This window comes from Choloepus didactylus, chromosome 1, assembly GCF_015220235.1.
Source record: "Choloepus didactylus isolate mChoDid1 chromosome 1, mChoDid1.pri, whole genome shotgun sequence".
In the NCBI taxonomy this organism is placed as follows: Eukaryota; Metazoa; Chordata; class Mammalia; order Pilosa; family Megalonychidae; genus Choloepus; species Choloepus didactylus.
In genome coordinates, this window is record NC_051307.1 from 221,375,144 (window position 1) to 221,402,537 (window position 27,394).

The 27,394-nt window shown below is 39.7% G+C and overlaps 1 protein-coding gene across 3 annotated transcripts in view; it reads right to left on the reverse strand.

The window, feature by feature from the left end:
* SUCLG2 (succinate-CoA ligase GDP-forming subunit beta) overlaps positions 1-27,394 on the reverse strand; it is a 302,213-nt gene that overhangs the window by 5,763 nt on the left and 269,056 nt on the right. For all 3 annotated transcript variants that reach the window (XM_037800053.1, XM_037800047.1, XM_037800036.1), the window contains exon 10: positions 12,483-12,603. In XM_037800053.1, coding sequence (XP_037655981.1) covers positions 12,483-12,603 — 121 coding nt within the window. The remainder of the gene's footprint in view (positions 1-12,482; positions 12,604-27,394) is intronic.

Below are 27,394 nucleotides of genomic sequence, written 5' to 3' on the forward strand. Positions count from 1 at the left end.
TGAAAAATAATAATTACAAAAATTTTTAAAATTCTTGACCTTTTCTGCACTTTTTTTTACCACTGATTTCCTGCCACTGGGTGGAGTGAGAGAGCTGTAAACAGGGATGCAAGGTTAATTTATCAAAATAATTTGCTCTTTGCTTTCATTCCATAATGGAAGTGGACACAAATTACAGGGTTTTGCTCAAAAAGTGCCCCCCACCCCCACCCACTCCCGCCTGCCAGCCTTTTCTCGCAGTGCTGGGAAGAAAAACACTCTCAAATCTGTAACAATGCAGAAGTTGTCTTTATTATTATTATTTTACTAAAAATGCTAACCATTTTTAAAACAGCAAATACTGATTTGATTTAGTGCATAATAAGTATAAAAAATGTTTGTTGAATACATGAGTTAAAGGGTCCACAAGTATATCACTTAATGCTCACTGTATCCTACAGTTGGCACCACTTCCGCATTTTACAGATGAGGAAACTGAGGCACTAGGAGCCTTAGTAACTTGCCCAAAGAGCCCAGCAAGTTAAAGGCCAAGACAGGCCTAGAACCCTGGTCTGTCTGAATGCAAAGTCCTTAGCAACCATGCAGCCTCGCCTTTTGGTGCTAGAAGGAATCCTAGGGATCTTTTACTTAAGGAAACGGAGGCCCCCAGATGTTAAATAAATTGTTTGGGCTAAACAACCAGTTGGTGGCAGATATTTAAGTATGACAGGTCTGACTTTCTGTCTAGTGTTCTAAGTCAAGGCTTACAAACTGCAGTCCCTGGGCCAAATCCAGCCTGCTGCCTGTTTCTGAACTGTTCACAAGCAAAGAATAGATTTTGCATTTTCATAGTTGGGAAAAAATAAGCATAATAATATTCCATGATACATGAAAATGATATGAAATTCCAATCTCAGTGCCCATATATAAAGTTTTGTTAATGGAACACAGCCACCCTCATTCATTTACGTATTGTGCATGACTGCTTTTGCACCACAGTGGCAGAGCTAAGTAGTTGTGACAGAGACAGTCTGGCCCACAAAGCCTAAAATATTTGATTCCTGCTGTAAGTAACTGAGTTTATTTTGGGGAGGGGAGAGGAGAGTAGTGGAAATAAGCCAAGTTTTATAAAGCAGCAGATTCCTCCTGAAACACTTCCAGTCCCTAAGCCTGTGGCTCCTCCTCTGTTATTCTCAAGTGACAATCAAATGGAGGAGGTCCCTTGTCTTGGTGGTAGCTTATCACATCCCTTTAGTCATGTTATTGTGCTGTTAGAAAAGGAACCGTTTATTGAGGACGAGAGGTAAAGCCCCTGCTGGGTCAGCAGCCCTCATCTGTCTGGATGATGTCTGTCTAACACCTGGGGCCGTGCTGGGCCCCCTGCAGGCAGCCAACAGGAACTACCCACATGGCTTCAGGTGACTCCTGACAAAGAGTCCAGATGATGATGATAACAGCTGACACCAGTTGAGTCAGACACTCTTCTAAGTTATTTAAAAACTCATCTGCTCCTTAAAACAACCCCACAGGTTTGCCCTAATGTTCATTTCCATCTTACAGAAGAGGAAACGGATGGGTTAAACCTGGCTCTCTCGCCAGCCAGCTGAAGGGTTCAGGGAAAGTTATTGCAGTTTTGAGGCTTTAGATTCCTCCTTGGATGAGTGTCTTATATCTCAGTGGCTTGTACCTCTCATATTTTATAAAATTTAAATATGAGCTAAAATATCCAGTGGGGATTATCATAGGCACACCTATTATCCTGGGTGATTTCTTCTCCCATTAAGAGAAGAAACTGATGTCCAGGGCGTGGGCATGTTAGTTATTTGTATGACCCCAGCAGGAGTCACCAACTTCACTGGGCAGGAAGCCACCAGCTGGAGCCCTCTCTACAGCGTTTCAAAGAACAGTGTGTATGTGCTGATGATCAAGCAAGGCTTATAGTCATATGTTCACTGAGGGCTTATTTTTGTACATTCACTGAGGGCTTATTGTATATATTAATGTGAACCAAAGGTATGGGACACTTAAAATTTACCTAGAACAGCATGAACTCTTCTGGCAACCAGCAATACTTTACCATTCTGCACTTATCCCCCATCACCTGCTAGGAAGTGGGCAGCTCTTCTTAAAAAGGAATGTTTTATACATATAAAAAATCTTTCCTTTCATGCCTTCCTTGAGTCTGCTCATGGCTTTCAATATATGTATACTGTCATTTATGGGTGATTTAAAGATTTTTCAAAGGTAATTTTGATGTTGTGGGACTTCTGTAGGAAGCTCTGACTTTAGAACACAGTGGCTGCCTAAGAAGTGAGATCACTGTGAATGATTCTGTACTCTGTGCATGAAATGATTACGTGGACTCCACTGGTACTATCTTCCTTGTGAAGAAGTTAGCTTCTGAGAGGTTAATTCTGCCTGCAAAATTCTTATTTGATTCTTAGGATACATTTCAGAGCTGTGGAGAGAGGGAGATTTAGACATGGATAAAAGAGGGGAGTTGCTGGAATTCTGGGCCTTGCTGTTGGCCTCTTCTCTACATCAAGGGTGAGCGAACTATGGCTCACTGGCCAATCCACCCCCGTCTGCTCTTGTAGAAAAAAGATTTATTGGAACTCAGTCATGCCCATTTGTTTATAGACTGTCTATGGCTGCGTCCATGCTACAATGGCAGAGTTAAATAGCTGTGACAAAGAATAAATGCAGCTTTATAGAAAAGGTTTGATGACCCTGCCCTGTACCATCCAAATTTCTGGAGATATGTGCTTGGCTGTAAAGGCAGGCAGAAGATATGAACCTGGAATCATTTGATGCATGTTCAGCTTGCATTCCCATTTCCTACTTTTGATATGGTGGGAGCTGTATTGCTAAGGGAGAAAATTCCACCTGTTCTCTCTGAATCAAGAACAAATACTTGGCTCAAGTACCTCCATTCTCCTTTCCTCCATCTGTGGTGGACAAGTCTTTGATCACAGATCTCTTTTCCACTGAGCTGGGATATAGCCTTAGAATTTTTATTGGCCCAGCACTTTAGGCAGCCACTGCCAGTACAAAGAAGGTGGCACAAGATGAGAGCTATTTGGCCTCCCTGCTCTAAAGCATTCTCATAGGGTCTTTCTGCTCAGGTAGCTTTGCCTCTGCCCCTGACTATCTCAAGGTGGCACTCTCTGGGACAGTCTTATTAACAGAACACGCCTATTACCTGTAAAATAGTACAGACAGTCTACCTATATGTCTCCTACCTGATAGCAATGTGCTTTCTCTCTTTGGTGGCTGATCAAATATGACTATGAAGTTTGACATGAGGAAACTAAGGCGTAAAGACATGAACTGGCTGGTCACTTAGAAAATACACATAATGCAGACATTGGTGTTCTCATGCTACAGGGCAGGTGTCAGGATATGCCAGTAAAAGGGGCTATCTCACTCTAAAGACCCTTTTTATTACAACTTCCCCACCCACAGCTTCTGCTCAGGGAAACAATGTGGGGTTCTTATTTCTGAAGGAGTGACCGACTGCCTAGACGGCGGTGGGCCCTTGATCAAAAGGCGGCCCCCTCCTTGGGCAGACAAATGACCTATGGTGTGCACTGGAGGGATGTTACTTCATGTGGAAGGATACTGATTAGTAAAAATACTCCTGGTCTCTTCCTCTCCTATTACTCATTCCTCCCCAGGTGGGGGGTGGGGGGTGGTGGTGGAAAGACTTATCTGATGGGAGTGTGTGAAAGGAGAACGTTGGCATGCACAGTCAAGCCTCTACCTCTTCCCTTCCTTTTAGGGGTACGGTGCTCAGAGTGAGACCAGGTTGTCTTCTGCTCCTTAGGGTCCTTTCCTGGGGAAGGGAGCCCTGTCCACGTCCAGCAGTGCCTGTGACTGGGGTGTAAAGCTGTAATTCTGGGATTTGGAGTAAGGAGAGTCACAATAAGGTAAATCCTTCAAACTATTCTTCATCAATAATGAAAGTGATATTTTAGTCTCCTTAGTGCTTTACCTTATTTTTTACCTGGATCAGAACCAGATGGGGAAGAATCTGTTGGGATCTCTACAAGACCACAACAACATGGTCTGTTTGGATGAGCTGACAGCTGTAGGAGTGATGGTTATCAGCTAAGCCAATGAGTTAGGCTCCCTGTGGGCTCTGGTCAGCAGGGAACACAGAGTGACCAGGCTGGTTAGTAGCAAGAGGCCAAGATGCTGAGGGGCCATGAATGAATGTGAAGGCGTGAGAACACCTTCCAAGACTATGAAGGAGAACTAGAGAGAAGAATCAGGAGGCTTCCCAGGTTCAATTCCATTAAAGCCTTCACAATAAACCTCCTTTTTATTAAGATGGCTGGAAAGTCTCAGTTCATTACATCCAAAAATCCTTGAATAATGCAGAGGCTATCTTTCCAGAGGAGCCTCAATCCTGTAATTACACTGACTACTTTCTTAAGGTGTTTTAAAAGGTTTTTTCTTGTGTAAGGCAGTGAACATCCAACCTGGTATAAATTTCAATTATTTACATGGTCTATTGAAGAGGGGTGAAATGAAAACTCTAAGTACCAAATGTACTAGATTAGGTGCCTGGAAATTTAAATATTTTATCTAGAAAAGTTTTCACTGGCCTACGTAAGACTTAGGCGAGGTCCTGTGAACTTAGCATATGGTGTAAGTGTGACAAACATTTCAGCATTAAGAAGTGTCAATGAACTTAGACAAGGGAGAGGATTCCCTCCAATGTCTGACTTGGTTTAAATTGGCAACAATGAAGCAAACTCCAGGAAGATACAGAAAGTGGGTATGCATAAGGGAAAAAGCGAAATGCTTGTGATTAAAGGAAGGAAAGGGGATAGATGTCCACGTGAAGTGAAGCTGGTCCAAGAAAGGAGGAGGAAGGAGATCGAAAAGAGGTGAGTTGTTTCCGAGGCAGAAAGTAAGGTGAGGAATGGGGTGCACAGACAATGGGGCAGGGAACAGGGAGCAGAGAAAACAGTGAGACTCAAACATAACAAGGGAGAGACATGCACTGACAGAGAACGTCCCATCCCTCCCCTCCAGGAAGCTGCGGTTCCAATGACGGCAGTGACAGAAATGACAAGTGGAGAAGGGGGTGATGCCATCAGCAAGGAGGAGTGGGGGGGGAGGGGAGTGTTTCTCACCTTGCAAGGGAACAGGGATTGAGAAAGGAAAGAGGATGGCAACTCGGGACAGGGCACAAGTTGGGAAACCAGCATTCAGGAGCATACTCAGCATCTGGAAATGTGCACAGAGGCCAGGAGATGTTGTCAGACACAGAGCCAGCACCTCTGGCTCTGCTAGGCATCTGCATTCACCATGCCCAGGATCATTCGGCCACTCAGTTGGTGTTCCCTGATACTCTGTTTATTCTGGGGTTAAGCAGCAAACTAGGGCTCCAGCATTCTGAATGAAAACTTCTGCAAACTCATTAGCCACAGTCAATCTTATCAAGGCTGCCATTTGATGGGAAGCAAAGGAATAATTGCCGCTCTCACATCTTGGTCTTACACCCTAGCATAACTGAAGACCTGTAGAATGGTCAGCTTCCAAATGCATGGACATGGCTGGAAGCTCTGTGACTGTTTCTTAAGCCTTTAATACTTGTAGGATCCACCCTGCCTGCCCTCTAGCAGACCGGATCATCACAGAGCAGTTTTACCCTGTCCATGCTAAAAAGGATGCTTGGTTTGCACTCCTACTAGTTGTGGCTCCCATCTGTCAGGATGTCAGAAAGCAAGGATGAGGTAGGGACCACAGACGGGACGTGCTGGCACTTTGGTGGACAAAGTAAAAGACGCAGAAGGCAAAGTTTCTGATGCAGAGAAGTTGACACTCTCAACAACTTCAGAAAGAGTTTATGTAACATTAGGGCAATGGGTAAGGATAAGAAGGAGGGGGACCAGAGGAGACTCTTGTTTCTAAAGAGGTTTGTCAAAAGAGAAACACAATGTTTACACTGCAAAGACAAGGTGAAAAGGCCAAATTGAGAAGAGCTGGCTAAGAGAAATGGGAACCAACCTGAAAGTATCTGGGCTTACTACTGTTATTATTTTTTAATGAGTTCAACTCGAAATCATAATGAACATCTAAAACAAAAGCAAATTCCTCTTCACACTTATTTGAGACATAGACTGTTGATTTAAATAGGACAACAAATAACAAGGAAAAATGAATACTCAAAAAAAAAAAAAAAAAAAGATTAAGTCCCTTTTATGACATAGTCCATTTTGAAGTTCCCTAAAGATGTTGGTAATCTCTGGACCAGAACTGTAAAACCACTTGTACAGAATCCAAAGCTTTGGGTAAACCACATTTGCACACTGAATATACAAAATTGTTGTCAATCTTAAGGGTTGAGCTGAATTAACTATTTAGGTAATTTTTGTGCCAAGTTTTGTATGCATTTCAAAAAGGGAAAAAATAAAACTAATTTCGGATAATTTGTTTTTTATTCATGCCAGAAACAACTGTCTGCAAAAGCTAAACTTCCCCCCAAATATGTGGTTGTTCAATTCACCCAAGAATCTTTTAAATAAAAAGAATCGTGTACCTCAGCTGGTGAGTTCTCTTCTGATAAGGCAAGCAAATACATGTAATTATAAAGTTACCATTTTCAAAAAGGAGAGTAATCCTTTCTTTATCCACTGGTAAAACAGCCTGTAATTATTATACAGCTGAGAACAAAGATTTGTCCACAAAATCCCACTAAATCAAGCCTGATTGGATTGATTAAAACTTTTCTCATCAGGACATTTCTAGTACACTGTGTGTGGGCAAATGAGTCTTTCAAACGTGGGCCACAAATTGTTGACACTTAGGGCGAAGATCTTGGATCTTCCAAATGGCCATATAACAACCAAGAGGGGCCACCTTCTTTATTCCCATGAAATTGAGGCTACTAACAAAACAGTCTGTCATCTTACTCACTAAAAATCTAACATTTGTTCAGACTGTATAACCGTGTGAGTGCCTGAAACTTAGAGCGCTTAATAACTGTTAGCAATAATAATGATTTATCATTGTACTCCAGACTCTGGTCACGTAGAAAATTCTTCTACCAAACCTGTCTTTTCTGTGCCTCCTGGCTCTGTCACAGTTGCCTGGGATAATGGGCACTCATCTCCCATCTCATGGTCCCCAGCTAGACAATAGGGTGTGTTCTGGAAATATGAACCAATTTTATTATATTGATCTGAATAAGATAACCTGAAAGCATACATTAGTGGAAATAGAGAATATAATATTATGTCAGGTCAACTAGAAACCACCACTTGGAATTGTTCAAAATGTTCCCACCTCTTAGTACTACTTTGTTTTTCCTCTGTCACCAAGGCCATGAAGGGTATGCTGTTTAGAAAAACAGATGGAACCAAATAGTACTGTAAGGTTCGGTAAAATGAAACTAAATGTAGGGAGATTTGTGCAATGAGTGGAATCATGTTCCCACCAAGAGGAATGCAAATACAAAACTCAGGCTGAGTATAGGAGAAATTCCCCAAAGATCCCTGTAGTTAGTAATTTTTTTCCCCATTGGAAGCACTGAGCACTTGATCTTCTGTGATAAGACTGGTTTTTGGCTGGTTTCTCATCATAACTGAGCTATACTGCAGAGGAATAATTTACAGTACAGCAAGTCCTGAGTATGGTTCACTGGGGGCCTTCAAAATGGGGGTGACTTATACATTTGCTTACCACACCTTTCTTGGATCACCCCCTACCTGCCCACAACTCCTTCCACAGCCTGCTATGCAATTTCACCTGCTACTATAGCTTCATCACAAACTCAGGATGACTATCACCAAAAGCGATACTTGGCTGTATCTCTATCTGGTTCCCACTTTTGACTTTCCTGAATCGATCAACTGTGCTATCATTCTCCTGGTCACTAGATTTAAGACATTAAGTTTCCCTCTTTTATATCTTTTCTTTTCTATTTCATTTCTGTGTCGGAAATCTGCCTGGGTTTTGGAGTCTACCTAACTACTTAGACTCTGGTTACTAACTTGTTTATTCCGCTTTATATTCTTTTAGCCATAATGTGTTGCTGCAAAGCATTACTATCTCCAGCCCAGACTTCTGATCTACCTAGGTCCCACGTTTCAGTCTTTACCATGGTTATCATCGCAATACCAACTCCCATGTATGGCAGAGACCTGCTGATTTGCTTCTACTCCTCTTTTTACCAGGTTCCCTTCTTTCTGTACAATGATTCAAATTTTATTTATCCTTCCATGCTCAACTTAGAAACTGCCCTTTTATAAGATTTTCGTACTTATGCGCATCTCTAAATCCATTATAATCAGTCAATCTTGGGTAAGCTTAATAAGGGGGTATGCCAATGACAGTAGGCGCTCAGCTTAAGGTACACAAACTTTACAGGGATCTGCATTTCCTAAGCCCAAGAAACACCATCATGGTTTGCATTTAGCTTTCTTTGGGGGCCTTAATGGATAATACCCTCTCCAAATTTCTGCACTTTTGTTTTCCATGCTCAGCGCAAAGAGTACAGTTAGACAAAGCAGAATTCTTCATCTTTTCCATGTTCATTATATAATTTGGGGATGGGTCTTATGCTGGTGTGCGGTTTTTGGTTTTTGAGACACCACATATGGATATCACTGAGTATTTTTGGTACTATGATGCTGGATGTGAGTGCCTTTGTATTTATAAGGATGCCAATTCCCACAAGAGGAAGAAAAGAATCCTGTTAGATCTCCAGAAGAGAAATGCCAAAAGCTCTCTCCTCCTTTTGCTCTCTTGATAAAGGTTCTGGGTAATAACTATAGAATAGGGGTTACTATGGTGATAGGAGAGTAGTGGCAAGGAAGGTCACCATAGATATTTTAGGCCTATATAAGCTTGGGAACTGTTTCCTCTTTGAGCACATCTTGAGACAACACATTCAATTCCCAATGACACTACTAGACACTGTAAGGTTATCAACATTTCCTAAGATTCTGCAAACCAGGCTGGTGTTGTCCAGGATGCCATGATGGCTAGTGTTACTAAGACAGGAGCTGGTCCTAGTAGGGCAAACACTTAAAATTTTATGTATATTCTTGTGTTGCTATTTTTTGTTTTATTTCTGAAGTTATCTTGTAACTGAGACAAGTTCTTTTATTTCTGCGCATCCTCTTTAATGCCTAAAGCTCAGTGACTGTACAAAGTTATTTGTTAATATATTAATTCACTAGTTAAAATAAACACAGGCATATAGCTTTTAAGGGCATTAATCTAAAAGTTGCAAATGCAATTGTCTAACAAATTTCAAAACTTCAAAGCTCTTAGTAGTAGCTCTGATAGACTCTGAAACAGGCAGCAGAGATTATTAAGGGATGTGATAGTTTTCATTATTTCAACCTGCACCAGCCAGGTATTATTAGAGATCAAAATACTCCTGGAATATTAAACATAATGTGAAAGACAAAGAAGTGCTTCTTTTAATCTTTTGAGAAAAATTAAAAATGAGTTAACATTATTCTCATATTCACAAAGAGTTTTTTGAGACTAGGGCTAGGAATACACTCATAACTAATAATTTTAGGCCTCTGTGGACAACACAGGCAGATGGAGGATCATCGGAAAGAACAGGTCCCACCATAGTATGCACTCATTTCCAGTCACTTCTACGTGACAGATGCTAGCTAGTATGATTTACTATAGGAATAGGGACCTGCTCTCCTGTAAAACAGGAAGGAAAGCTGACTTTTAGAATCTGGGGGTCACTGGTCAGTTTGACTCTGAGAACACTAACACCAATATTTTAATGATAATTACACCAACACTGACAAACCTGTTAACTTCTTGATCACTTTCCTTTTCAGGGCAGCTTTGCCAATTGTTTTCCTTTTATTGAGATTACTTTAATTGGGATCAACAATGTTCCATTTCCATTTTTAAGAAGGTTTAATTCATTGATCCCTTTTAATGTCCATATTAAACTTTGCCAATTAGAGCATCTGCTATTTTCAATTTTCTTTTTTTTTCTTAATTTTTATTTTGGTGACATACACACAACATGAAATTTCCCATTTTAAGCACTTTCATGCATACAATTCAGGATATTATATTCATATTTTAAAAATACTACCACTATCAACTATTACCAAAATGTTTTCATCACCCCAAGCAGAAACTCTAACCATTAGGCATTAACTCCTCATTCCTCTCCCCACTCCCCAGACCCTGGTAACCTGTAATCTACTTTCAGTCTCTATGAGTGTGCTTATTCTAAGTACTTCATATAAATGAAATCATGCAATATTTGTCCTTTTCTGTCTGGCTTCTTTCAGTCAGCATAATGTCTTCAAGGTTCAACCATGCTGTTGCATATATCAACACTTCATTCCTTTTTACGGCTGAATAATATTTCATCGTGTGTAAATCCCACAATTGTTAATCCATTCTTCGGTCAATGGACATTTGGGTAGCTTCCACCATTTGGTTGTTGTGAATAATGCTGCTATGTACATTGGTGTGCAAATAACTGTTCAAGTTCCTCCTGTGAATTTTTTTGGACATTTACCTAGGAGTGGAATTGCCAGGTTATATGGTAGTTCTATGTTTAGCTTTCTGAGCAACCGCCAAACTGTTTTCCACAGCGGCTGTGCCATTTTCAATTTTCTCTTGTGACTATTATTTCTTTTGGGTCCATACTGTGTTTATCTGAGTGTGTGAGACAGAGAGTCAGAGTCTCAGGGAGCAAGAAAGGAGAGTGGCAGAGAATGAGAGAAGAGATGGAAAAAAGAAGCAAACAGTGAGACAAAGAAGCTGCAGCTGTCTAGAGTACTGACTCCAAAAGACAGTGGGGTTAAAATATCCCTGGAGCTTATGTTCAAGAGAAGAAGGTCTTTAGGGAAGTATGGCACCAGCATAGATCTTGGGGAAATTGAGCTGCCCCATGAACTACTGTTGAAATCTACTCAAGGGGACTGTTTGCTTTTTGTTGATGATGTGAACAGAATTTTTGGATAGTTCTCATATGAAAGTGTCTGTTTTTATTTCCCTATGACAGTTCTTTTCTCCAAGTGTGTTCCACAGAACGCTGGGGTTCCCTGGGTCATAAACTCTTTTCAGAGTAATAACAATAACAACAATAACAACAACAACAACAATACTGTGCTGGCATTTGCATAGATGGCACTAAAGCAATGGTGGGTAAAACTGTTGACTGGCACCTAACCCCAAATCAAAGCAGTGGAACCAAACTGTACTAGCAGTTGTCGAATTTTTCAACATTGCACACTCAGTAAAAAAATTGCCAATTTCAAGTAAGAATGTCCTTGGTGAAAAGTAAAACTATTAATTTTATTAAATTTCATCCCTCGAGTACATGTCTTTTTAATACTTGGTGTAACCAAATGGGAAACAGGCATTCACGTGTGCTTATAGAGCACTTTTGCTGCATGATGAACTGCAATGGCTGTTCAGAGGAAATTCATTTGTGCAGCTGTTCGAGTAGCGAGCTAAACTACTTACTTTTTCCGTGGAACATCATTTTTACTAGAAAGAATGATAGACACTACGTTGTTCAGATTTGGTTAGTTTGCAGACATTTTCTTGAAAATGAACAAAGTGAATTTGTCACTTAAGGAAAATAAATGACAGTTTTGGGACTGATAAAATTTGCACTTTCAAGTGAAACTCAGTATTTTGGAAAATTCGTGAACTTGTTGGCTATCCAACACTTAAAGGCTTTTCTGATGAGATTTGTGATGATATTAACATGAGATTTTTTTTTTTTTTAATTTGTATGTTGAATATGTCTTTGGAAGAGCTGCATAACCCAGTATTGTCCAAATGATTTGTGCATACTGTTACAGAAAAACAGGTAAATGGCCTATTTAATTTGCAAAACAGACCAACAGATATTCAGCCAGATATTAAAAGAACTTGCAAAAATGTCAAACAATGCTGCAATTCTTACTACAATTTAAGATAATAATTTTGCATAAAATGGTTTTTATGTTAACATAATGGTTTTATTATTTTATAAAATGAATTAATAATTTTTAAAAAAAGTTCCACATAGTTATTCCTATTACTAAATTACCTTAGTCATCAATTAAATTAATAAATATTGATAGATATAAGCCAAAATATACAAATCTGTTTGGGTTCCTCAGTTTTAATAGGTAAAAGGGTCCTGGGACCAAAACGTTTCAGAACTGCTGCTCTGCCATGATGAATAATTTTTGGAGCAGCATTTCTCAGTTTTTTTCATAGAACACTAATCTCATGAAGTGATTCCTATAAAAGGCCTGAGTGTGGAAAATGTTTTGAAAATCTGGAGAATCACAACAAGAATCTCCATTGTTGGAGAGCTGCAATCCGTATTAGCCTACCAGAGGCCCTGAGAAGTATGGCTGTACTACATTTGCTTCATCTTTTTTATCTAGTGTTTCTTTATGTTATTTTGGGGAATTGGTGAGTACTGAACCTGTTGGTCAGCAAACCTTGGATAAGGGGTAGTGGCAGAGCAGAAATCCATCGTAACTTACCTTCGAGCCGGACCACAAGGGGCACCTTGAGTTCCAGCTCCCGGCAGGCTTTGGTGATGCCATTTGCAATGATAGCGCAGTTCACAATTCCACCAAAAATATTGACGAGGATGGCTTCAACCTGGAGTCAAAAACAGGAAGTTCCTCATCAAAATGCTGTCAGTGGACATTCTTGAAAATTATTGGCTAAGGAATGGAGACAATTTAAAACAGGTTCCTTGGGTGTTTTCTCTTTCTCTTTTCTTTCCTTTTTTTTTTTTTTGACATGGAGTATAAAATACAAAACAAAAGCCCCAGATAACGTTAAGAAAGTTAAAATTTAGTACTGAATTAATAAATATGAACATGTAACATTATCATATTATCCCATATTATACAACCAATCATTACCCTTAACTCAAAATGGATTCAGTCACCACTTATTTGTCTATGTATTGAATACTGTCTTTTGGTTTTTCTTATATGATTGTCTGAAAAACGTTCTTTTTAAACTTTTATCTTTTTTCCCCATGGTTTATACTTAAATTTTTACCAGTGATGGTGCCTTTTCCACTATCTCAAAACTAGCAACTTATTATTTGTTATTTTGTATTAACAGGCAAAGATTGAAACTTCCCTGTGTCCTTAATACCTCTTTGATATGCTATAGCTATATTCTCAAAAATCAGAGATGGTTTAATTATCTTAGGTAACAACCTTTTTGATTAAAAAAAAAAAAACAAAAAACAAAAAACCCAAAGAAGGAGCTTTAAGCTCACACCACAAGTAAGGACATAAGAAAAAGTCAAGTCACTGACTGGAATTTTTTATAAATGCAAATTTAAACACATCATCTTAACCTGTTTGCACATCGTCCATATTCCAAGATGTGTGAGCTATAAAATAATCGTACTTGTCCTGACTTGACAAATAGAAAGAAGAAAATCCTGTATAAGTAACATGAAGAACAAGGTAATGAAGAGAATTCATTACCCAGATTAACTGATAACAGCCACACAAAAAGCTATTCATCAATCTGGAGGTATCAAAATCCCAACAATGGAGTCACAATTAAATTATTTGCAAAGTATGTGTGTATATATATACATATATGTGTGTGTGTGTGTGTGTGTGTGTGTGTGTGTATATGTATATATATATATGTGTGTGTATATATATATATATATATATATGTATATATGCTGCATGCCATTTTAAAATCCCATTATGTCAATGTATTAAATCATCTGCCCAAAACATATGAGAAAAAAATATTTTATATTTGTTTAGCACTTAACTGTTTAGAAAGTGCCATTACATTGATCCTTACCAGAACCCCATTCAGTAAATATGGTGAGGGTTAGCTGCCTGTAGCTGATGAAGCTACTCAGAGAATTAGCACTACTTGTCTGAGCTCACACAGCTGACACACACAGTGATGAAGCTCAAAGTCACTTCCTTTGCTTGCCTATTGCTTTATTCATTCAAGGCAGCTGTTAAAGCTGGGACCATGGTCAAGTTACTACATCTCTTTTGAACATAGTTTCCTCCCCTATAACATGGGAATAATAATAATATCTAGTCCTTAAGGTTACAGAAATGCCTAAATGAGGTAATATATGTGAAATGCTTAGTACTTGCCTATAAAAGTGCTTAATGGATATTCATATACACATTTATTCAACAAGCAATGGTGAAGGTAAGAAGGTACCTAGGCAGCAAGTAAGAAGTAAGGAAACATCTTTCTGTAGACTGCAGCCAGGTTAAATATGAACGTAATGGGAACACAAACTTATTGAACTTCAATAAATAGCTAATGTCTCGAGAATAAAATAAATGAGCAATATTTTTCAACTCAATTAGAGACTGAGGCTACTACCCCAAAAGAAATCTCATATTACCATGCACAGCAGTGCCACTGCTAAGCAGAAGCTTGTTTTTTAATGACAGCTATTAAATGCTGTTAGCACTGAAATTCGGTACAGCAGTAGTTTCCAAGTAACTGTGGGATAGTGGGGAACTTGCCAGAACAATGGAAGAAAAACACTCCACAGAAACAATGACTCCACAGGGTCCAAGACAGAAACTCAGGAACTGCCGAGGCTTACTAAGGTTTGTGCAGAAAAACTAGGCTTTCCAAGAAACTACACTTGGCACCTGTCCATCTCTGTCTGTGCTACAGCCTGAGTTTTCAGGAAAAGAAAATCCTGCACAATTTTAGAGGACAAGTTCAAATGTAAATTTCTCAGTGAAGTTTTCCTGCTTCACCAAGTTAGAATGAATTGTTCTTTTAATCCATCTAAAATATTATGATCACTATTGAGTTAAAGAGTTGTCGTAGGTGATCCCATCCTAACTTACGTGAATTCATAAGATGTGAGGGGAAATGGAAAGAGGGGGAGATGCCCACGGTCCTGTGACTGAATTCTATTCAATGGATGTGGGTGTCAAATAAGAGCCGGGAATCTGGTGTTCCCTCAGTTGGTATCTGTTCCCCCATGTCAGTTTCTCACTGTGTTCAATGAGAGTCTGACATTTAAAGATAATCTCCACATAACAACTTGTTCCTAAAAGTACGCCAATCTCTTCAACTAGTGCTAAACCCAAAGAAAAGCCACCTTTTCCAACACTAGAATAATAATTAGCTTTGTTAGACTTATTGAGAAATGGACTGTTTTTGCTGTCCAATGTAGTTTATTCTCTACTCACCCTCCATCCCCTACTCCCAAATGTGACTTCCTTGTTATGTGTCACCTTTGTGCTCCGCCATGATAAAGACTACGCAATTTTTCCATCTTTTTCTAATCAGCAGCTAGCACAATTCAAGATATGGAGTAATCTAATAAACAGGGTTTTAAAGAACAAATGCATTAATACCGATAGACACTTAATGACTATCTCCTTTGTACCAGGCACAGAGTAAAGTGCTCGGAATAGACAGATGAATAAGGCATCATCAAGGAACTCAAAGCTTAGTTGGAGAGGCAAACCAGTAAATTGGCAATTACAGTACAGGGCCTGTAGGTGACTTAGAGAGCTAACACCAGGACAGGGGCAGTGGACTCCGACTGCTGGGACCAGAGAGGCATTTTGGAAGAGGTGATGCTCCAGTCCACAGAGAGAAGGAAAGAACAGGATCTCTGAGGGAGGAGCAGTCAGGATGAAGGGAGGGGTGATAACTCAACTTGGTTCACTCAGGAACTACAGGCTGGATGGGGAAGCAAACAGAGAAGAGGCTGGCGAGACAGAGGGCAGGTGCCAGAGGGCAGGGATGGGTTTCAGCTCCTCTTGCTTATTCCTTCCTTTTTTTAGGGTTGGGAGAAGGCAAGTCTTGTAAGTGGCCTCCTTTGGGAGAGGGACAGAGGGACAGAGAGAGGAGTGCATGAGAGAAGGTGAGAGAGCTGATGAGGGAGTGAGGGAGTGAGAGGGTGAGAACAATAGAGCCAGAAAGGAAAGAAGCAGAGGGGGAGTTTGAGAGAGAATGCAGATGAGGAAACACCAGAAAGAGAGAGAATGCAGAAGGGAGAGTGAGACAGAAACAGCAGTGGGAAGAGACAGAGAGTTTGACTAATGCTAAGAAGGCAGTTAGGATTCGACAAGGGGAGCAAGGGAAGAGGTACATTGGCTGCGTAGTGCAGGGAATAGGGTTGGTTATCTCGTGTGTGGTGCCACAGAGCACTAAAAGGGAAATCACAGGCGGGGAGTGTTGGTGGGAAGACCCAGCTCACCCGAGAGCATGCCATTCTCTGCCACTGTAAAATAATTTGCTGCAGTCATGTACTTTAATGGAAATCTGATTTAAAGTTTCACTCTGGGCCAATTTCTATAATTAACCACTGTAATCTGCAATCTCAAACTGAGAATGAAATTAAGACAGTTTGAAAAGGAAAGTCTCATGGCATTATCATTTTTATTTAGCATTTATAAAGCACGCCAAATTTTCAAAGTGTGCTTCACATGTTCATTCATTATTACAACCACTAATTGCTGCTCCGTGACAACACCAACCTCAACTTTGAATAGTTTTTTTCTGCCTCCTGGCAAAGAAAATGTTAACAACAAAAAGTCAGTGCTAAGTCTAAGTAAGTATCCAGGGAGTCTCCCAGAAGATTCCCAAGTGCTTTTAGGAACAGAATTTGCAGGTGAGAGTTATGACAAACGTTATTTACTGTTTCACAAAAGTAAAGATCATCCAACGAGGCAGTTAAGGAGCCAGATACGGAGTCCACGTCCCAAGATCCCAGACAGCTGCTGTCAAGATGAGGTCTGTGGCAGATTTTGGCAGTTATGCAGTTGGTTGGGCAGTTCAAAGGCAGGTTCTTCAAATGTCTGTATGTGTTTGACTTTGCAAAACACACTCTGGCTCCAGATTTTAGCCCACAATTAAGAGCAAAGAATGAACGTCAAAAGAACAGCTACAGCTTCTGCTTTTTATCAAGCTCTCTACCTCCCCAAACAAGCTAACAAAAATCAACACAAAAACTCTTTCGGGAAGGGGCATGGAACCTCTGGGGTATCTTATGAACTTTAGGGACCCCAGATTAGCTAAAATCACACACCAATGTAATTTCTGGATAATTTCATGCAAGTCTCATGACTAAACTGCTCTGAAAGGATTTGGGGGTACAGGCCTCAGAGGTAGCATATAGGATAGGGGTATAAGGAAAGGCATCTGAGAGGCAGTGATATTTAAGTAAGGATTTGGATGGTCAGGAAGAGGCCAAGCAGATTCAGAGATGGGGGAAGAACATATTAAGACAAAAGTACACCTTGGGTGAAGGATGTGGGGCAGAAAAGAGATTGGTGTGTTTGAAAAAGAAAACAGAAGCTAGATTGTCCAGTATCTAGCTTGGGGGAATTGTGAATTCTTTGCAACAATCTATAAAATTTTGTTTGAATATGCATTTTTCTAAGAAAAGCGTCCATATTTCTAAGACTATGTTTAAAATAATCACAAATATAGCAATAACTAACATTTACTATGCATTTAACAGGTGGGAGTACTCTAATTATTTTACATGTATTAACTCATTTAATATGTTAGCATTATATGGGGTGGGTATGATTATTATCCACATTTTACAGATCTGGAAACTGAAGGCACTGAAGATCTGGAAGATTCGCTAGGCCTACAGCTTTATCTATTGTCAAATGTCTTCCTCAGAGCTAGCAAACCTATATGGGGCCCCTACAACATGCACTATGCTTAGTATTTTCTCATTCATCACCACAACCAATCCTGCCATAAACATATGAGGTGGATATTACCTACCACCTCATTCAAAGGTGAGAAAACCTAGACTCAGACAGGTAAAAGAAGTTGTACCAAATTATGGAGCCCCTATGTTGCCTGGTTCAAAATTCAGTTCTTTTCCTTCAATATTATCCTGGCTCTTTTAAAGTGCAAATATTATCATATTGCTCAATTAAAAGCTCGACTCATTTATTCAATGTGTATCCTTGAGGATTTTGTTCTGCTAGGTGCTATTCTAACCATTGATTATGGCCAGCAGTTAAGCCAGTGAGAAATATTAAAAAAAAACAGACATGTATTTTCTCATCTATATCTAAAAGTATAAACCATGATATAAAGGAGGACTGAAACACTGGGTACTATAAGAATCGGAGGACAAAACCCATATTAGCCTGGGTGGTCAGGGAAGGCCTCCGGGGGGCAGTGATATTTAAGTGAGGATTTGGACGGTCAGGAAGAGGCCAGGCAGATTCAGAAATGGGGGAAGAACGTATTAAGACGAAAGCACAACTTGGGTGAAGGATGTGGGACAGAAAAGAGATTGGTGTGTTTGAAAAAGAAAACAGAAGCTCGATTTACCCAGTATCTGGGGCTTGAGGAGTGATGGGAAACGAGATGGCCACCTAGCCAGGGGCCAAACCACCCACTGAATAGGATATGGAGTTTGAGAAGCCTTTGATTTAAAGATACCTTTATACCCGGATTTCAGAAAGGCAAGGGAGGGAACTAACAATTATCATCATCCACAACGTATTTACACAAAATTTATAAGATAGAGTATTATCCCTGTTTTACGGATGAACCAAAGCTCACAGAGTTTAGGTCTCATAGATATTCAGTAGTCACAGTTCACGCAAAGGGCTGTTCTACCACACTACATGCAGGGCCAACTGGGACAGTGTGAAATCTTAGAAGTGTCACTGACATAGACCAGGGATCAGCAAACTGACGTGGCTGTGTTCCAATTAAACTTTATTTCAAAACAGGTGTTAGGCCAGATTTGGTTCACAGGCCATAGTTTGCCAACTCCTGACATAAACATGATTTGGTCCACAGTTTCTCTCAAATTCTCTGCAAGTCAATCACTGCGCTCTTTCCTAGTATCATTTGATATTTCTTTGTTAGCACTTTTCAAATTCTAACGTTGTCCCATCTCTTGTTGCATAATTTTCTTACCGTCACTGACAACATTAAGGTACCCAGGCTGTAGCAGTGGCTGATTAAATAAACGTGTCCATTCCAACCTAAATATCATTTCTTTTAAACAAAACCTGTACCTTAACAAGTTTACAAAATGACTTCAACACATCTGCTTTATTGTCTTTCCCTCCCTGACACTGGCTGGAAGTGAACAAATAAGACTTTGATAATAAGCCAGCCATTTGTGGAGTAACTGTTATTGCAAATGGTTAAGTACTATATTGCATCTAAAATACACTGTAACATAGACATTAAGCACAGTAAGTGAAATTATTGGGTTTTGTCTGCCTTTTTCAATTCAGCATGCTAATTTAGTCTCATTGCAGAGGGCATTCGGCTGATAAAAATCAAGGGAGCATGTTTATATTAGTCAAGATAAGGAATTCTTTTAAATCACAAGTTATTTTAATTCTGAGCACTATTGCTCTTGTTTAAGCATCTGTTTTGGGGGAACTTTCTCTCTTTTTTTCTTGTGTTTTTGCTTTCCTGCTGAATTCTAATCATGTCTTCTAATCCATTGGCAGCTGGCAAAGAAAAATAAATGGTGAAGGAAATTAGATGCAGCTTGGATAATTGATGTTTGTATGCCTGGCTTTAATAAGAATACTCTGCTAAATTAGAGGGGAGTCTAAATGGATTCAGTCAATAAGGAAGTGATTCAGGTGAGGAATTCAACTTGGGGCTTTGTTGTAATCTTATAAATAAGCCAACAGATCAGTTCAATTGGGACCAGATTTGCCTTCTCCTGAAATCTGGGTAAGTTGCCCTGTCTTGCTTCTCTCTCTATGGTTTGTTCTTGAAGTTTGACATGATTTTCTTTTGTACTAATTCAAGCCCTTGGATCCTTGAGGCATAAAGCAACTGATACATCCTTAAAATAGCAACATGACGTGGGAAAAACAGTATTTCTTGAAAAACACCCTCCCACTCTGCCCCTCTAATTTCTTACAAGGAAAAAAAAGAAAAACTTCTAGTGAATTCACAATCCTTCTTTAAATCTTAGAATCAAAAGGAAATTAATATCTTAAACATCACCCCACCAAACAAAATTAATGTATTAAGATAAACCCAACCATTTTATTCCAACTTTGCCAACCTGATGGCATGGAAATGAAATGAGAAGGATGAATCCTCTGGGAACAAAAATTCTCAAGGAGAGCCAAGTTTCCATTAAGCTTGACCTCTAAGAACAGCCAGGGTGAACCTATAGAAATATGTGTAATTTGCTCTGGATCTATTTTTCCTTCCTGAATCCTTCACCCTCTAATCTTCTCCTCACTAGCATAAGCAGAATGGTACGGGGAATTAGTACTCATGGAGTGTTAATATCCCTAGATGCTAGGAATTATGTACCACAACCTACCCTGAGAAGAAAACTGAGACTCAACAAGATTCAGTAACTTTCTGCAGGTCACATGGGTTCTAAATGACTGAACCAATATTTGATCCCAAGTTATTCAGTCTTCAGTGTCCATGCTCTTCCGACTCCTCCTGGCTTGCTCTCTCTAACCTGTGACTCTGATGATTAATGTAGAGTATCAGCTCTATCAATGGCCCCATTTCCAACCTTGGAGGTCACGCTCCTGTATCCTGTATTCTGTTCTCCAAGTATCTCTTGCTTTCAAATCCCACTGCTCAATTTAAAGGGATCAGACAGTTTTTGTAGACCACTGGGTTTGAGTTCTTTACAACCCAAGATGCTTCCTAATAAAAGAGTTGTTCAGAGCTTGTGGTTTGCAATCCCTGCCTAGAAGTGCTGGGTGAGTAGTCATGACTGTTGTGCGCGTTAGGTTCATGTGTCAACTTGGCCAGGTAATGGTGACCAGCTGTGTGGTCAAGCAAGCACTGGCCTAACCATTACTGCTAGGACATTTTGTGGCTGGTTAATAAGCCAGAAGGCTGGTTTATTACATCATCAGTCAATTGATTGCATCTGTGGCTGAGTACATCTATCATAAACTAAGGTAGTGTCTTCTGCAATGAGAGAATCCAATCAATTGGATTTAATTCAATCAGTTGAAGACTTTTAAGGGAGAGGAGAGAACTTTCATTCCTGCTTCAGGCAGCCAGCCTCTGCTGGGGATTTCACTGAAGACCTTCATTGGAGTTGCCAGCTTGTGGCCTGCCTACAGAATCTGGAATTGTGCATCCTGCCCTATGGAATTTGGACTCGTGCACCCCCCAAAGTTGTGTGAGACACGTTTATAAAATCTCATATTTACAGCTATCTCCTGTTGGTTCTGTTTTCCTAGAGAACCCTGACTAATACAGCTAGGTAGAAGAGTGGCTCCTGACCTTCACAATCTAGAGTGTGCTCAACTGCATTAGATGTCCCTAATAAGCCCTCTCTCTGCAAATGGTTAAGTTCTCCCTTTCTGATGCACTGAAATATAGCCCTTTGCCACTGTTAATATTTCTAAGTATGATCACAAAAATTCTAATGGAGAATTATGCCACTAGAAGCATCATCAACAACAGTTTAAAAAAAATCTGGCACTGGAATGGTCACTAGAAGGTATGGTAACTCTGTTTTTTGTGAGTGGCTGTTTGGATTGGGGTGTCTTAACGATGACAGGGCAACATCCTAGTTCAGTGAGAGAGCTGCCATCTATTAACAATGCCCTAATGGGAGTGGAGGGAAGAGGTAAAGTCAGTATAATACATGTTGGTTTCCCTACCCTTGGAATAACTTAATACACATTTTGATAATAAGAACTTAAAATTAAGTCTTTCAATATCATCCTCTCCTTTAATGATTTTAACAAGGCCTCTGTCCCTCCTTTACTGATTTTTTACAAAGAAAATACTAGATAGTAAGTAAACCCAAATCACACCTGGCATAATCACCAACATTCTCATTAATTACATGTGATTAAGTATGTAAAAACCCAAGTATCTAAATATAGATTTCTAGTACTAGATAGGACCAAAGCAGCTTTCAATATAAATAAACCAAAGCACCTGGTTTATTTTAACTGGTTAAACCTATGATGGATACTGCACCAAATAAATCATAAAGTCATACCTCCTCCCAACACAAGTGCCTCTTTCCTTAACTCCAAAGTTTCCTAAAGTATGTTTTATTAAGCACCAGGCCATTGTGATATACTCCATGAAAATACAATTTTCAGGTAAAATTGTTTGTTTGGATTCTAGCTTATGAGAAAGCTTTAGCATACCATCTGTGTTCTAACACCCTCATTTAGTCATTTTTGGCAAAGGAGTCAATGTGTTGGTAATTTGATCCCCAGAGAGTTGCCAAGAAAGGCGTTCAGAAGCTGGTGATTTTGTAATTAGGTGACACAGGGATCTAGGATCCTTCTATCCAAAGATGCCAATCATTTCACTCTTTGGGTCAGATTTTTAGTATCTGAAAAACTGAAAGGCTTCTGAAATCAAACAAATGCCTTGGCCAGGTCAAGTGTGTGATACAAATAAGTCTCCAGTTGGGAGCAAACACAGTGGTCAAGGTTAAGTCAGCTATTAACAGATTTTGGGGCAGAAGGGAAAATCCAGAGGTGGGAACACTGATTGGCTTTGCAAGCAGGCACGGGAGACAAAGGGTTAAAAGGACTGAAGATTACAGAGAATTGGGGGTATGGTACCAACATTTCTTTGGACTAAGACTCAGTACAATCACCATGCATACAAAGGCTGCTTGGACATTCAGAGTGGTAAATGCAGGGTTCTGCTTTGAGTGCCATGCTTTGAAAATAGGTCTCACAAGAACCACTATAATGTGTAATTTGGCCACAGAACCATTTGAGACAAGGAGGGGTGGAGATGGGTTGGTAAGATCAAGGAGATTTTGGTCGTATCCTTTCACCAAGAGGTTAGCAGCAAAATGAATAATAAAAAAAAAAAAAGGGGGCATTCAATTCTCACTTAAGAAATGAGCTATTAGAATTGACTGTTAAGAAATATTTTGTTACAAAGCTGCCTTCCCAGCTTAACAGATAATGGCTTTCAAGGCAGAATATTCATTGTTCATCATGCAATATCTATATTTTATTTCTAATGGGAGCTACATTGGTGTAGAATATTTATTGGCACATGCTTTCTGAGCAGTATTTTGTCCAATCATCTCAGACTTACACCATTTTGATGAATGTGAATATGTATATCCCATCATCATTAGTTAGCAACTTAATATAGGAAACATCTATAAAATTGGCAACTTTGTAAAAGACCCATTTATTAATCTATAAACAGAACATCTATCTATCTATCTATCTATCTATCTATCTATTGTTGCTACCTAATAGCCTCCACAGGGTAACTGTTCCTACAGGAAAGAAAAAAAGTCCTTCTATGGATGATTTTTTTTTATCTTTTATTCATGACTGGCATCAATTAAAAAAAAATTAGCTAAGCAGACAGATCCAAAACTTAGGACCACACAAATTCACATTTCACACCACAGAGAAATGAAGACAAATTTAGTTAATGGCAAAACCCACTGTTTCTCTAAATAACAACCCTAATATTGAATGAATTCAGAATATGATTGTGGGATGCTTCATACATCTGTTCAAATAAACTTATTTGATCACTTAGTTTTATAGAAAACAAAGGATTAACAAAGATTCATATCAAAACCCCAACTGATAAATATCTGACTGGAAAAAGTACAATTAAGCTTCCAGCTAAGATTTCAAGAAGTTACAAGCTGTTTAATATACTCTAAATTTTATATTAAAATTGTTTAAGTAAAATAATTTTAAAACACATACATATTGTTCTACTCATAAGAAGTCTCATTAGCATATATGTGAAAATAAGTTTACTGTCAAATTTCATTGTAAGAACAAGTTTGTGATTCATTTCCTAAAATCTCCACCCTTAGTTCATTCAGTAGAGTGGCTCTAACCCTAAACCACACATCTAGAATCTTAAACCCCTAAATTATCACAGCTAATATTCTCAGCATCAAAAACTTAAATTCAGGTAAATTTAGCAATGAATGAATTAATGAAGGAAGGAATGAATAAATAAATAAATAAACCTCCAGGAAAGTTACCCATCAAACCATTTTTAATTATAAAAATCAACACTCCCATTTGAAGTAGGGCTCCTCTGTAATGCCTGGGTGGACTGGTGCCCAGTCATCAGAAGAAGAGGAATCTTTAGAATTCATTTTCTACCAGCAGCATCGGATGTCACTGTCACAAAAAAACATCCTCAGCTGCAGACAATATTCTAAAATTACTGATATCACTGTCTGACCTTGCTGTAATGTGTTGTGTGGAAGTCTGATCCATTTATTTAGCTGTTCAGCAAATGTCAGTATACCATGTCTGGAGCAAATTAAAATCTACATTGGCAAAGCACTTCCACAGCCTGCTAGGAATGAAATTTAACAAAACCTTTCCACCACAAAGTGTCTAAGTCACTGATTGGCCACACCTTCTCCCACACCCATTTAACCTCTTGTGGACCCCTAGGAGAGTTCTCAAGCTATAAGACTCCTTTTGTAAAAGGATGCCAGAATATTCTATTCCCTGTGGCACAAGTTCAACAGATAATCATCTATCTATGCTGTAGTTTATCTGTGTGCCTCTCCAGGTCTACTCTACCCTTCTCTGCTCTGGTTTTGGCCCTGCTGATGGGCTCCTGTTCTAGTTTGCTAATGCTGCCAGAATGCAAAACATCAGAGATGGATTGGCTTTTATAAAAGGGGGTTTACTTAGTTACACAGTTACAGTCTTAAGGCCATAAAAGTGTCCAAGGTAACACATCAGCAATCGGGTACCTTCACTGGAGGATAGCCAATGGTGTGTCCAGAAAACCTCTGTTAGCTGGGAAGGCATGTGGCTGGCGTCTGCTCCAAAGTTCTGGTTTCAAAATGGCTTTCTCCCAGGATGTTCCTCTCTAGGCTGCAGATCCTCAAAAATGTCACTCTTAGTTGCACTTGGGATATTTGTCCTCTCTCAGCTTCTTCAGAGCAAGGGTTTGCTTTCAACGGCCATCTTCAAACTGTCTCTCATCTGCAGCTCCTGTGCTTTCTTCAAAGTGTCCCTCTTGGCTGTAGCTCCTCTTCAAAACGTGACTCACAGCTGCACTGAGTTCTCTTTATCCATCACCTCATTTACATGGCTCCACTGATCAAGGCCCACCCTGAATGGGTGGGGCCATGCCTCCATGGAAATATCTCATTAGAGTTATCACCTACAGTTGGGTGGGGCACATTTCCATGCAAACAACCTAATCCAAACGTTCCAACTTAATCCCTACTAATATGTCTGCTCCACAAGATTGCATCAAAGAATATGGCTTTTTCTGGGGGACATAATACATTCAAACCTGCACAGCTCCATTCCCCTCTGGGCTCTGGGAAGCTCTGGCAGGAGGAGAGGGAAGTCAGTGTGTTTATTCCTCCAGCTCCCTCCCAGAGAGGATGCTTTGGGTGGTGGTGTCCTTCTACAGAAGGTTGCTGATCCTCTCAAGGGATCCTTCATTACAGAACGTTTGCTTCTTCTGGCCAAGTAACCATCCCCTTCCCACCTTCTTTCAGCCCTCAGGATATGAGAGGCTGCTAGTCCAAGGTTCCTGCTCTTTTCCTTGTGGTTCTTGTATGCTCAACCCATACCCTTATCAGCAATCTCTCTGTAAACAAATGCTCTTCCATATACAGTGTGTTCAGTGGGCCACCCATTTCTTGTTGAAACTTCTGGTGACAGCATTCTATTTTAACCAAGTTGGCTTGATCTAGGGAAATGTCCATTCATCCTGAAGACCTGAACCTTTAGAATTGGAAAATTTATTTTTTGTGAAGTTTCCTCCTTTCTACAACATATCTAGGGTTATGAGTTAAAAAATAAAATAACAGTAAAGTAAATCTAAACACTCTGAACATAAGCCATTAAATGAATATTATCAAAAATTTCTTTCTCTGGTTCTTGGGAGATGGTTAACACCTAAGAATCTGAAACTATTGCTCATTAACTGCTGGACATACATCTAAGTTGAAGGCAGAAAAAGGAAAACAAGCCAAATGCTTTATTATCTCGGTTCCTGTCCATTATAAATGACAGATGATAGCTGTCAGGTGAAAATGAGTGTCTCAGCACTGAGATGGCTTCATTTTGTTTATTAGGCACAAATAAAAACTACGGAAGAGCCATCCAAAAGGTGACTCGGAATTCTTACTTTCAGAGTAATGAAAGACAGGCTCAGTAAGTCTGAATCCCCATATGACCTCCTATTCTATCTAAAGGAAAAACACTAGTAATGTGGAGACAAACCTGAGAAGACACTTAATAAGTAAAAAATGTAGGTCTACAGCCTTGGACAAAAGATGATGTTTAAATTCCACGAAGTTCCAATGACCCTGTTGCATGCAGTCACCTCACCATTATCTTGAAAGCTGCATTATTTTGTTATATCAAGCAAATAAATTGTGTAACTGAGCTGTTTATGGTCAACAACAAAATGTACACAGAAAGGAGTATGTACAAGATGGGTTAACAACCAAGAAAAAACATGGGGAAGGAAACAATGCCTTGGTTGCTCTTACTGCCATAAGCTCCCTGTAGCTTTTCTGGAAGTGAGCAGCACCCGGTAAGACAAATGTTTGCTTTCTTGATAGGTGAGAACTTCCTTTCCTCTTCCCTATGCCCATAACTGCCCTTTATTTGCTGAAACATCTGGACAAAAATCCTTTCCTTTGCAGAAGCCTACCTACCTCACCCATTTTGTGACATATATCCCTTCGGCATGGGTTTATTTTATAAAGATGTATTTTCCTACATGCTTGACACAAAGGTAGTCCTGAATCTATTTAATGCTTATTGCTCTCCTACCAAAGTAGAAGCTCCAAGAGTGACAGAATCATTTACAAATGGCTTGAAGTGCCTCCTTCTATTTCCTTTCTTTTTTTAAAAAATCATCCTGAATATCATGCCCAGGTTCTCACTTAGGATAGTCTTCTGGGTTGCTCAAGACTAGGTAAGGTCATCTCCCATTTCTTGTTTGCCCCAACCAGATGATGCTTTCCATTACGTCTATTCCTGCCACATAGTGCTATCTGCAAAGGTTCCTTTCACACTATGTCATCTTGCTACACTCCAAAGGTCTTACCAGCTAGCTGGGAGGACTGTAATCTCTGCCCAGGCAGAACTGAGAACAGAAATTCCATCCCAGTCTCATGCTGTAGTTTCAAATGGCTCTTTCTAGATGCTTGGGTACCTTGAAGGTGGAGGAGCTACCTCTGGGAGATAATGTCAACTAACTGAAACTACAGAGTGCTGATTTTTTAACTGGAGAGTGGGGCTGAAAAGTCACTGCCCTCAAAGGCCAGGCAAGAGAATAAATGATTAAGGAGAAACTGAATTACTACAACAGAAAATACTCTGACATAAAAGAGAGTGGACTTATCTTGGCTAAAGCAGGCAGTGGTATATAATCCATCCAGCTGCTGCCCTGTATGTGGGTGCCCAGTGTGCCTAGATCTCTCCATTTTCCAAAAGCCACAAATCTT